At 41.5% G+C, this 12,625-nt stretch overlaps 1 protein-coding gene and 1 long non-coding RNA gene across 4 annotated transcripts in view; one reads left to right on the plus strand and one right to left on the minus strand.

The window, feature by feature from the left end:
- The window catches only part of LOC116817828 (uncharacterized), a 36,858-nt gene extending 25,225 nt beyond the window's left edge, over positions 1-11,633 (plus strand). The window contains exon 4 of the long non-coding RNA XR_012656121.1: positions 9,302-11,633. This is a non-coding gene — a long non-coding RNA (uncharacterized LOC116817828). The remainder of the gene's footprint in view (positions 1-9,301) is intronic.
- Positions 1-12,625, minus strand: part of EPB41L4A (erythrocyte membrane protein band 4.1 like 4A) — a 217,753-nt gene that overhangs the window by 2,265 nt on the left and 202,863 nt on the right. For 2 of the 3 annotated variants that reach the window (XM_032768250.2, XM_032768247.2), the window contains 4 exons: positions 10,117-10,164; positions 9,273-9,341; positions 6,092-6,202; positions 5,243-5,324 (listed from right to left, as the gene is read on the minus strand). In XM_032768250.2, coding sequence (XP_032624141.1) covers positions 5,243-5,324; positions 6,092-6,202; positions 9,273-9,341; positions 10,117-10,164 — 310 coding nt within the window. Of the gene's footprint in view, positions 1-5,242; positions 5,325-6,091; positions 6,694-8,718; positions 9,342-10,116; positions 10,165-12,625 lie in introns of those variants that run through there. The other variant, XR_012656120.1, reaches the window with a different exon arrangement.

Raw genomic sequence — 12,625 nt, forward strand, 5'->3', positions numbered from 1 at the left:
CCCAGTTTGGTATCGTCCGCAAACTTAATAAGCGTACTTTCTATGCCAACATCTAAGTCGTTGATGAAGATATTGAACAGAGCCGGTCCCAAAACAGACCCCTGCGGAACCCCACTTGTTATACCTTTCCAGCAGGATTGGGAGCCATTAATAACTACTCTCTGAGTACGGTTATCCAGCCAGTTATGCACCCACCTTATAGTAGCCCCATCTAAATTGTATTTGCCTAGTTTATCGATAAGGATATCATGCGAGACCGTATCAAATGCCTTACTAAAGTCTAGGTATACCACATCCACCGCTTCTCCCTTATCCACAAGACTCGTTATCCTATCAAAGAAAGCGATCAGATTGGTTTGACACGATTTGTTCTTTACAAATCCATGCTGGCTATTCCCTATCACCTTACCACCTTCCAAGTGTTTGCAGATGATTTCTTTAATTACTTGCTCCATTATCTTCCCTGGCACAGAAGTTAAACTAACTGGTCTGTAGTTTCCTGGGTTGTTTTTATTTCCCTTTTTATAGATGGGCACTATATTTGCCCTTTTCCAGTCTTCTGGAATCTCTCCCGTGTCCCATGACTTTCCAAAGATAATAGCTAGAGGCTCAGATACCTCCTCTATTAACTCCTTGAGTATTCTAGGATGCATTTCATCAGGCCCTGGTGACTTGCAGGCATCTAACTTTTCTAAGTGATTTTTAACTTGCTCTTTTTTTATTTTATCTTCTAAACCTACCCCCTTCCCATAAGCATTCACTTTGTTAGACATTCCTTCAGACTTCTCAGTGAAGACCGAAACAAAGAAGTCATTAAGCATCTCTGCCATTTCCAAGTGTCCTGTTACTGTTTCTCCCTCCTCACTGAGCAGTGGGCCTACCCTGTCCTTGGTCTTCCTCTTGCTTCTAATGTATTGATAAAAAGTCTTCTTGTTTCCCTTTATTCCCATAGCTAGTTTGAGCTCATTTTGTGCCTTTGCCTTTCTAATCTTGCCCCTGCATTCCCGTGTTATTTGCCTATATTCATCCTTTGTAATCTGACCTAGTTTCCATTTTTTATATGACTCCTTTTTATTTTGTAGGTCATGCAAGATCTCGTGGTTAAGCCAAGGTGGTCTTTTGCCACATTTTCTATCTTTCTTACCCATCGGAATAGCTTGCTTTTGGGCCCTTAATAGTGTCCCTTTGAAAAACTGCCAACTCTCCTCAGTTGTTTTTCCCCTCAGTCTTGACTCCCATGGGACCTTACCTATCAGTTCTGTGAGCTTACCAAAATCCGCCTTCCTGAAATCCATTGTCTCTATTTTGCTGTACTCCCTTCTACCCTTCCTTAGAATTGCAAACTCTCTGATTTCATGATCACTTTCACCCAAGCTTCCTTCCACCTTCAAATTCTCAGCGAGTTCCTCCCTATTTGTTAAAATCAAGTCCAGAACAGCTTTCCCCCAGTAGCTTTTTCAACCTTCTGAAATAAAATGTTGTCTGCAATGCAGTCCAGGAACTTATTGGATAGTCTGTGCCCCGCGGTGTTATTTTCTCAACATATATTTGGATAGTTGAAGTACCCCATCACCACCAAATATTGGGCTTTGGATGATATTCTATAGCCAGCAAATACCAAGACTAAATTATTTGGTATTTGGCCAGTTATTAAAAACATGCATTCATTAGGCATTAATGACCTGACAGTGCCTGTTTAGCTGATGTGGGATACCCCAGTGCTGCTAACTCCTTCCAGACAACAGATTCAAACCAAACAGAAGGTAAACAAGACAACATACTGAATTCCTGAGTATGCAAAAAATAAATCAGTGAAATTCTCATTATTCCTTAAGGACTCAGTCATGCCAAGTTAATATTTACCCTGTGAACAATTCATACTTATTGCCGAACTGTTCTTAATTCTTATTAAGAAAAAATCCATCTTTTAAAGATTGTTTAGCCAGACTGAGATGTCAAAACCACAAACCCCACTGTGATGCTAGCAAGCCAGGTGCCAGCTCGTGCCAAGGTCCCCATGTCTCAACTGAACAGACACATAGCTGGAATCTGTTTGGCTTTTAGTGTTTGGATCTGTGAATGCTTGTAAACTGCTGCATGCATTAATCTCACTTGTAACATCTGTATTCCATATTATAATACTGGAATGGATATAGTGTGATCCTCTAAGATCGTATGAATTGCCATACAGAAGAGAGACATTAATTAGTGTGAAGAGCTGCTCTTCTCATTTAGCATGACTTTCAGAATCTTGGGGGAAAGTTTTGAGTATTGCATTTCAACGTGCTCTGACTTAGCTTCCTAATAATTTCATTTCCATAAATGACTCCATCCATTTGATGGTGAAGACAGACATTTTTAGCAAGAAAGATAAATTAAGTTCTAAAAAGTTAAAAGTAAAAAACACTGTTACTGTTCACTGAACATGCTGGGGCAGACACGCCTTCTTCACTTCTGCCATCAGCAACAAAAGCACCATAAGACACACAAAACTGAAACAAAGTCCGGTAACAAATGGTTTGCCAGGGAAGCAAAAGGCTTAGTAATCCACTAAATAATCAAGCCAACTACACCTGCATGAGTGCATCCCATTTTCCAATATATGCTATCAGAGTAGCAGAGCTCGCCTTTGATTCCTGTAGCATTGCTGAAAAAAACTCCCAACAAACTGATGTTGGTACAGACAGTGGCTGTTAGTGGCAATCACAGAGGAAGTGGCTCCTACTTTTCTAAGGACCCAGATGTAGGTAGAAACCCACCTGATATTTTTCCCTTCTCCACATTAATTAATGATGCACTTTGGTATTCCTTTAACATTAGATTTTCATAAATAAAAATCTAGATGCTTTTTTGGACATCAGCTGCCACTCTGAAAGGAAACTGGGATAACGTGACACACAAAAGAACCTTCCATTTCTTCAGCAAGATCTCAGATCTCAGAATGCTTTACAAAAAAAATCATGAAATAAACCTCAATACATCCGGTAAAGAAGGTAATTAGCCCCATTTTAGATGGGGAAACAGGCTAAAAGTTATACTCCATGTCACATAACAAGTCTTTGGCAGAGAAAAGAAACTACAACTGGTTTTACTCTGGCATTTTAACCATTAGGCCACACTTCCTCTCATAGTGATCACATGTTCAGAGTAATACTGATACAACCAACACCATCAAAGCAAACTGTACTTTGCAGCGAGACACTTAGTGAAATGACTTTTAGAAGTACCAGCATTTTGAAATTGAAATCAAGAAGAAAAACAACACTGATCTGGTAGGACAGACTGTGCCTCAGTCTCACCTGTTACCATATAAATTGTCATCTTTGGGGTCCTGAGGGTGCTGTCATCAACGAACTGGGTTGGGGCACATTGGCAGGGAAGCTTTAGTACTTTCGTGTGCAGCTTGGGAGAGGACCACAATCATCACTGCCCCAAGTCTGCCAATTCACTTTCACATGAGGGAAAACAGAAAGAAAGAAAACCCCACAAGTTCTTCCTGTGGTAAGAGTTTGTTCTGGACATTCAGGAAGTTAAAATAATTTTAACCTTTTAGAGTGTATTTAAGATGTTTACCTCACAACCATCACATACAGACCTTCCTCTGAAAGCAACTACTGTCTTCATATAGAGTGTTGTGGCTCACAAGAAGAGCTGAGTGGCTAATAAAAGGTGCTGCAATTCTTCATTCTGGGAAGAGGGCAACTAGTGAGGTGAGGATGTGCCACCTTCTCAGGTATAATAGGGAAAACAATAGGAGCTAAGAATACTTACTGGCTAAAAGGGAGAGAGGTGTAGCAGAGTCAAAATGGCCACGTTAGGACTGCACCTGTTAATCTCTGCCAGATTTAAAGGGCTAGCTATCAGAAGAGCATGCTGGGAAAGGTTCCTTTTGAGCTATGATGTCCATTTAAAATCCTAGTGGAGAGAAGGCACTGTAGTTTTTACCTCACTGTAGCTTAGGTAATCAAAGTCAAATTCAGATGGGTGGAATATAAGGTTGATCTTGACTAGCTACAGAGAGGTAAAAACCACAGTGCCTTCTCTCCATGAGGATTTTACATTGAGTTACCTACCTCAATGTAAGAAACACATCTTTTTTGTAGCCTACAAAGGTGAACCCACACTAGTGAGTTCAGTGGAAATCCCAGGGGAAGAAGTTCCAACTTTTTAAGGACTAGGAATCTAGGTAGAATCCTGTGTGATATTTTCCCTTATGTGCATGAATTAAATATGACCTTTGGTTTTCTTTTAACATTATGTTTTTATAATAAAATTCTAGATTTTTTGCGGACATCACCTGCTTCTTGTGCCTAAAGTTTACTGCCACTGTATCACAGCTGATATCTGTCCAGTCTCATTTTATGACAACCTATCTTTATAACTACTACCACCTAGGTTTTTCCCTTCTGAGTCCACCAGACCTCTCAAATGCCTGTCAGCTGAAAGACGATAGCTCTCTTCTCAGCTGTTAGAAAATAAGAGTTACAGATCTGGGACAGCAGCAAGGCACTGCGGAGTGGAGAGAAAATGTTAGTTCAAAAGTTGATTATCTCCTTGGGCGCCTGGGCACATTTGCTTATTTATAGGAATTGCCCTAGTTGATCTACCTTGTATTGAGGGAGGAACAGGCTCCAAAAAGAGGAAATGTCTTCCAAATAACAGAAAGCAGGTAACTGCAGTATGGTACATTATGAAATTCAATGTATCTCCATTATAAAAATGAAGTTTGTCTTTAAGCAGTTACTTCTACATAATGTAAAGCTTCCTGCCAAGTCTGTTTGCTCTATTACAAGTTGAAAGCAAAAGATCAAATGTTAGATGTATTTTCCCCATTAAATATTACTCATAGATAATTCCACCAGGAGGACACTCTAAGCTCATAGACTTTAAGATCAGAAGAGACTGTCATGATCATCTAGTCTGACCTCCTGCACAATGCAGGCCACAGAATCTCACCCATCCACTCTGGTAATAGAACCATAACCTCTGGCTGAGTTACTGAAGTCCTCAAATCATGGTTTAAAGACTTCAAGTTACAGAGAATTCACCATTTACACTAGTTTAAACCTGCAAGTGATCTATTCCCTGTGCTGCAGAGGAACAAACAAACCCCAGGGTCTCTGCCAATCTGCCCTGGGGAAAAGTTCCTTCCCAACCCCAAATATGGCAATCAGTTAGACCCTGAGCATGCAGCAAGACCCACCAGCCAGACATTTGGTAAAGAAGCTGCACAATTACCAACCTGTTGTGAAGCTGGAATGCTGGGACCCTGAGCATCTGAGGAACGAGTCACAGGCAATGGAGGCACAAGGTCTGTTTTTGCACTGGGGGGAAAAAATTGAGATTATACTAGTTTAATGACTATTGTGAAAGAAAAAAGAATTCACTGAACAAGCTTGCAGCTTAACAACCCACTTGCATTTTCCCCCATAGGGTAATAACAAAGCTGGTCCTTAACACTTTCATTCTAAGACAAACAATTACAGATCAAAAGGAGAAAACATGTTGCTTTTTCTCCTGTATTTTTTAAACATTAAGGGCAAATTCTGTGGTCTGCTAAAGGGCCATAGAAAGTCTCATCACCAGGGGAACTGGCATGGTGCTGCGCTACATGCAGGTCCTCACCAGAGAAAGGCCACACAAGCAGACTTCCTTTGCACGCTTCTGGGCTGTGCTCTGTAGTGGCTCCCTGCATGACAGGGAGGTGCGGGGAGGTTACAGCTAGTAGATCTGTGGCTACACAGATGTGCTTTCGGAGACCCCTGATGAAGCAGGATCATTACTGAGGCCTTGCACAGGGGAACTCTTCCCTTCTCCCTGACGCATCTTCACAACTGCTGCTGAGGAGCTCGGTGTATTCATTTTGGTTCCTGCAGCAGATTGCCCTTCCTTCTGAACAGGTTGCCATCAAGCAAAGCAAGCATCCAAGGTCCAGAGGTTATAAATGTTTTCTGCTTCACTGAACTCCTTAGCTCTTACAGGAATGCCTCAGCACTATGTCAACACAACAGTCACATATATGCTATTGCTAATTTATCTGTGAGCTCAGGGGAACATCTGCGTCATATTAAAACCATCACATTCCACATACTTCACTTCAGACACAACAGATCTCTCGCCATCAGAACACTGGGACCGCCGGTACTGCCGGTAGCTTCGGGGGGAATGTGAATGTCTAATGCGGATTGGGTCACCTTGAGTCCTAAATGAGAAACAAAAATTCATAGTAGCAAATTAATACAGCTGAGACTTTGTGCCGGAAAAGGAAATATAATTTTGAATTGTAAAATCCTCCCTTTTCGTATTAAGAATAACATACGGCTTCCTGTGCTTACTGAATTCAAAGGACTGGCCCTTTCCGAGACCCCTGATGAAGCAGGAGCATTACTGAGGCCTTGCACAGGGGATAGGATTTGGCTCAGTGCTGTGTCTTTTTGGTGACTGCTACTCACATTAGTGCAAAATGTCACAGGAACACCAGATCTGCCAGCACCAAAAAGGTAAATATATTTTCTCATGATTTTTTCTGACTTCAGAAACGAACACAATTTTTCTGTGCAGGCCTATTCATTCACTGTGACATAAAGATAGAAACAAAATCCATTTAGGTGACCACAAAACTTCAGCCTGGGACTGGAGTGTGATGGAGCTTAGTTAATAAAGTCACTACTATAAAATAGGTAAGAAATCTGTCTACTGAAGTAACACAAAGGAACAAGTATAACAAACCAAATTAGTGTTTGCTGTGTTTGATCGCAGGATAGGAGAGAGACCAGGTAGGTGAGGTAATATTTTTATTGGACCAACTTCTGCTAGTGGAAAAAACAAGCTTTTGAGCCACACAAAGCTGACCTGAAGAAGAGCTCTGTGTCTCTCAAAAGCTCGTCTCTTCCACCAACAGCTGGTCCAATAAAAGGTAATACCTTACCCAGCCTGTCTAACTAGATTGCATTCCCTTAAAATGCAATTGGGAAAATATTGCTTTTTAAGTCTCCAAGTGTATCTTGAAAATGTTTTGGGGAGGTGGGGGGGGGCAGGAGAAGAAGAGGGAGGGAATTGCAGAATGGTCCTCTTACAGGCAGAACCGTTCCCAGCAGGTGTGGGTGCGAGTGGTCAGGGAAGCTCTGCATCACTTCTAGTACTGGCATGTGCCAACAAGGCACAATTGAGCTGCAAATTAGGAAACAGCCCTTAACACAGACCAGGTGGTCGTCCTAAATTATTAACCTTTCTGCTCCAAGTGCTGAGGCATTTCCCGATGCCCACCCTCTCTTTTATTTAATTTCTAGGTAACATAAAACACAGTCTATTCTGGTAACCTAGCACTGAAGTATGATATAGGGGCCCTTTATAGGTGATGTTTACCGGTTTCAGACAATGCTATTTTATTTCCCTGAATCTTCCTGTTCTTAAGTATCAGAGGGGTAGCCGTGTTAGTCTGGATCTGTAAAAGCAGCAGAGAATCCTGTGGCACCTTATAGACTGTTAGTCTATTAGGTGCCACAGGATTCTCTGCTGCTTCCTGTTCTTGAAATCCTAGCCACAGCGTGAGGGGGCCCTCTGGACTGGCCCTTCCATTATGTGTTTGTACTTCAAACTTTACATTTAAAGTTGCACAGTTCATTCTAAATGATACTGTCGTGTGTATGTTAGAGAATGACATTGTTGAATAAAAAAATGGAAACAAAAAAAAATCCATTCTGTGGAATTTTACCATCACCGTGTTTTTTGCTCAAGGGGGCAGCAGAAGCACATTGTAAAGCTGTAATGGCATAATTCCCCAATCTGAAACTTAGAGTCCAAAAAAATGGGGTACCAACATGAATTCCTCTAAGCTTAATTACCAGCTTAGATCTGATAGCTGCCACCAATCAGGACTTGGAGTGCCTGATACACTCTGGTCCCCCCAAAACCTTCCCTGGGGACCCCCAAGACCCAGACTCCCTGGATCTTAACACAAGGAAAGTAAACCTTTTCCCTCACTGGTGCCTCTCCTAGGCTTTCCCTCCCTGGGTTACCCTGGAAGATCACTGTGATTCAAACTCCTTGAACCTTAAAACAGGGAGGAATGTCCCTTCCCCCCTCCCCTTTCCCCCTCACCCAGAGGCAATACAGATTCAAGCTCCTTGAATCTAAAACAAAGAGGAAATTTACCCTCCCCGCCCTTCTCTCTCTCCCTTCTCCCACCAATTCCCTGGTGAGTACAGACTCAGTTTCTTTGAGCCTTAACAAGGGGAAAAAATCAATCAGGTCTTTAAAAAAGAAAACTTTTAATAAAAGAAAGAAAGAGTAAAGATAATCACTGTAAATTCAAGATGGAATATTACAGGGTCTTTCAGCTTATAGACTCTAGAGAGAAGCCTCCCCCAGCAGAAATACAATTTAAAATACTTCCAGCCAAATACACATTAAATTTCTATCAGCCAGATACACATTTGCAAATAAAGAAAACAATCAAAAAGACTAAACCGCCTTTCTACCTTTGTACTTACTAAATTTGAACAGAAGATTAGAGAGCCTGTAGGTATGTGTGGTCACTCTCAGAACCCAGAGAGAACAACAGACAAAGAAAAGAACACACAAACAAAGACTTCCTTCCACCGAGATTTGAAAGTATCTTGTCTCCTGATTGGTCCTCTGGTCAGGTGTTCCAGGTTTATGGTTTGTTAACGCCTTACAGGTAAAGGAAACATTAACCCTTAACTCTCTGTTTATGACAAAAGCAAACTGGGATTTCACTCCTGTCAGAAGCAGTTGCCCACACCACTACACAGCCTCCCAGATGGCCAGTTGTCAGAGTGAAACGGATGTCTGCTCTGAAGGGACCTGCTATGCATTGGCAGCTGCCCATGATAAGCAGGAGAAGAGGGGTCACATAGGTCAAGCAGTGACTTTAAAAAACCTGAATAGAAAGGTAAATTTAAAAAAAAATGAAAAGTTTTGAAAATAAATTTTCCCAAAGTCTTTGTGAGTGTGATGTGAAGAACAAATGCTGACAGATGGCAGAGTAAGAGAGGATGTTGAATTTTTTAGCATTTAGGTAAAGGGAAAGTACCTGGTTTAAAAATGATTCAAGTGTCTCTACCTTCCCTATTTGACCTACTCCGTTCTGGATCAACATTTTCTAAGGAGTTCAAAAGATCAGAGGTTATTGGGAGGCCATTCTAGTCTCAGAGAAGCTATTCCACAGTGACAGCCTCGGCTGAAAGGGATATTAGGCTATTAAGCACACATACAGAAAAAAATCCATATTTCATAATGAATAAACTCACTCTATTTTGGTGTATGGAATCTCTTTCAGCTGCTCCTCCGACAGCCCAGATGGATCCACAAGTTCCTTCCTGGAAAAGATTATGCAAGGAAGATTAAATTCCAGAAGCTACCAAATCCATAACAATTTATTCCTTCATTTTATTAGATCACAAAGATTTTCTGGAACCAGCTGTGTTCAACATTAAAGCTATCTAGATGTCAACATAGGAAGGCTATTTAGAAGTGTGCCTAAAATCTTGATCACTTCCCCTGTGTGTTGTACCCTATTTCCCCACCCTCTATCTGTTCTAGTCTTTTCAGACTCTATGATCTGTGGCACAGGCACCGTATCTTCATATATGCCCACAATGAGTAGAAGAGGGGCCCTGATCCTAACTGGTGCTGTACTGAAAAATAAATAGTAAAAATAAGAACATTTTGGAGTCCAGATAGGAACACACCTTTAATGTACTAGACAATAGACAGACATCATAGATGGACAGAAAGAAAAAAATTATAAAGTTTTCTAAAAGGGCTTGATTCTTCTCTGCCCTGAACAGAGTGGATATAGCCATTACCAAATCAGAATGGTAGTGTTTTACATCCACACTGCATGACATAACTGACTAAATAAGGTGCAGAGCGATAGTGCATCTGGCCCAATGGCTGTCCTTCCTAAATAGAGACACCCTATACTGTACCTCCAAGTGTCACTAGTTCCAGCCATGTCCTGTCTTACTGTGTATTACATCCAAACGCTGAACATTCCTAAAGGCTAATTTCATTCTAGCAAAATGTTTTACCCACACATTGGTTTTATAATTTATATAAAGGAACAAAAAGTTTCAAAGTAACAATACTTACTGAATATGTTTCCATAACTCTTCCTTTGCTTGTACATCTGGGCTTCTCCTATAAACACCAGAACACACACAAAAGAGAGTCGGATCTATGAAAATGTCATGTTACCTGATGTGTTGCAGCACAGTGATGACCTTTAATGGCACACATCAAGGACAGAAATCATGCCAAGTGTAATTTGACACTGACTTGAATGTTAAAGTTTGTTATCTGTGGGAAAGAATTAAAATTCACTGAAACTGAAAAGTCATTTCTTAAATGAAAGGCTCTGAGTTGAATCACAATTTCTTTTCCTCTTGCCTTCAGCAAAAGTATGTGTAAACCGTTCCAAGCAAAAGAGTTCTTCATTACAAGTTGAAGCAAGCTAGAGCCACCTCTGCCTCACCCTATCCCGCATGAACTTGGTACAGCTGAGGACTGAGGCCTCTCAGGGTGTCTACACTGCAGCTAGGAACAAGCCTCCCAGTCTTAGTAGTCAGACGTGCTAGTAAGACTCACACGAGTGCTCTACGCTGTAAAGGGCTGTCCATATATTACACAACGCATTAGATGGTGGGTGGGTTCTAAATTTTGCATGTTTGATTCCGTGTAACAGAGTATTACAAGGGAGTAGGTGGGTCTTGAAAATCAACAAATAATGCGTTACAGGACCGCCCATATGGATGTTTCACCACTGTCGACAGCAACTCAGGCTAGCCACTTGAACTTGGACTGAAGGGGCAGGGCTGGGCTGGAGCTTGAGTTGCTAGCCTGAGCCTACACCGGTGCCACAATGTCCACACAGTTATGGTTAGACCGCCAGCATGAGCCCCGTTAGCATGAGTCTGTCTACATGGGCTGGAAGATGCAGTGTAGACATATCTTATATTTTGGAGTTAAATTCACCCATTTGCAGAGGGTCTACACAAGCCCTCTTGCCACTTAAGGACAGTGTAGAGGCAGGAAGGAGAAGATAGCATGATCATGCAGGGGGATAAAATGTATCCAGTCCTAGTAGTTTATGTGGATCCAACGATGAGACCCCTTGTGCAGTTTTGGTCACTATATCATCCTATAAACTGGAACAAACAGCCAGGGAGGAGATGCACTGGAGCCCCAGGTCCTCTCTGCAGTTTGGGAGCAGAATTACTACTGAGTTCACTGCACAAAGATTGTTTCCTCTGCTTTATGTGCTGCACGGTGAATTTAACCCAGTGTGATTTTGTACATGATTAATCACTAATGTCACATACAATGAAAAGATTTTAGTCAGTGCACTGCTCATGGCAAAATATACAGACAAAAGGTAGGGAAATGTCCTTTACTTTTCAACTGAAGTGAAGCACATAGTAAAGTACGTCTGACATCTTTCTGTCAATTACAGAAAACATTGCCTGGTTACTCTGTAGCCCTGGCACTACATTTTTCTAATTTTTTTCCCTTATAATGTCCAGTAAGTTTGTATTTCATTCAAGGGATAGTAAGGAAGCACTCTTATAGCTAATGTAACATTTGAAAATTCCCATTCATAGTCACCAAGGACTTTGCAGCCTAGTGGATAAAACATGTGCTTTACACAGCAGAGGGCGTGGACGAAGGTTGTAGTTTTAGTAACATTACACATAACTCTTTTCATTGTGATTGTAGCTAACATTGGTAAAAATTAAAGCTTTAAAATCTATGCCTCTGAGTTCAGCCTTAGAAAGATGGGATAATATAAATATAATATTGAAAAAGTCATATTGGCAAAGGCTCATCTATTTGAATGGTCAAGTTAAGTAAGAAGGACCTGGGATACAGAATAGCTCAAGAAACTTGGTAAATAAGCTACAAAGCATTTTTACTATGGTGTTGGTTGAAATCCATTCAAAGGACCAAAGTGTGCTCAGCCCTGCAATGGAGAAGAGAGCCTGTCACAATTGTTGATTTTGCTCTTCCTGAGCACAAAGATTGCACAGTGCTAGTGTGCACAGTGGCACTAGCCTCTCCAAAGAGTAAGAGGCTATGACCTGGCCCCACTCCCCCGCACTGGCCAATCATATATTGCATCCTTAAAGGGTATTACAGTTCCTACACTCAGCACAGCTCTGGAAGGCACAATGCCTCTCGGAGCACCCTGTGGGGAGGTACTCCTACATGGGGCAGTGCCTTCAAGGTAGAAGCAACAAAGAGTCCTGTGGCACCTTATAGACTGACAGATGTATTGGAGCATGAGCTTTTGTGGGTGAATACCCACTTCGTCAGATGTCAGTCTTATGCTCCAATACATCTGTTAGTCTATAAGGTGCCACAGGACTCTTTGTTGCTTTTTACAGATCCAGACTAACAAGGCTACCCCTCTGATACTTCAAAGTAGAAGTGAACAATTACCTTTGTTAAAATGAATTGGTAGTTTCAATCTAATAAGAGCGAACAATAAACCACCATCACAACTGGCACCCTTACAGGCAATCTCAGATCAATAGCTGACTTCAGTGGGAGCTGAAGCAGGTTCTAAGTGAGGACCCTAGGACTGAATGGGCATGGAGAATGA

Source organism: Chelonoidis abingdonii, chromosome 6, assembly GCF_003597395.2.
Source record: "Chelonoidis abingdonii isolate Lonesome George chromosome 6, CheloAbing_2.0, whole genome shotgun sequence".
Classification (NCBI taxonomy): Eukaryota; Metazoa; Chordata; order Testudines; family Testudinidae; genus Chelonoidis; species Chelonoidis abingdonii.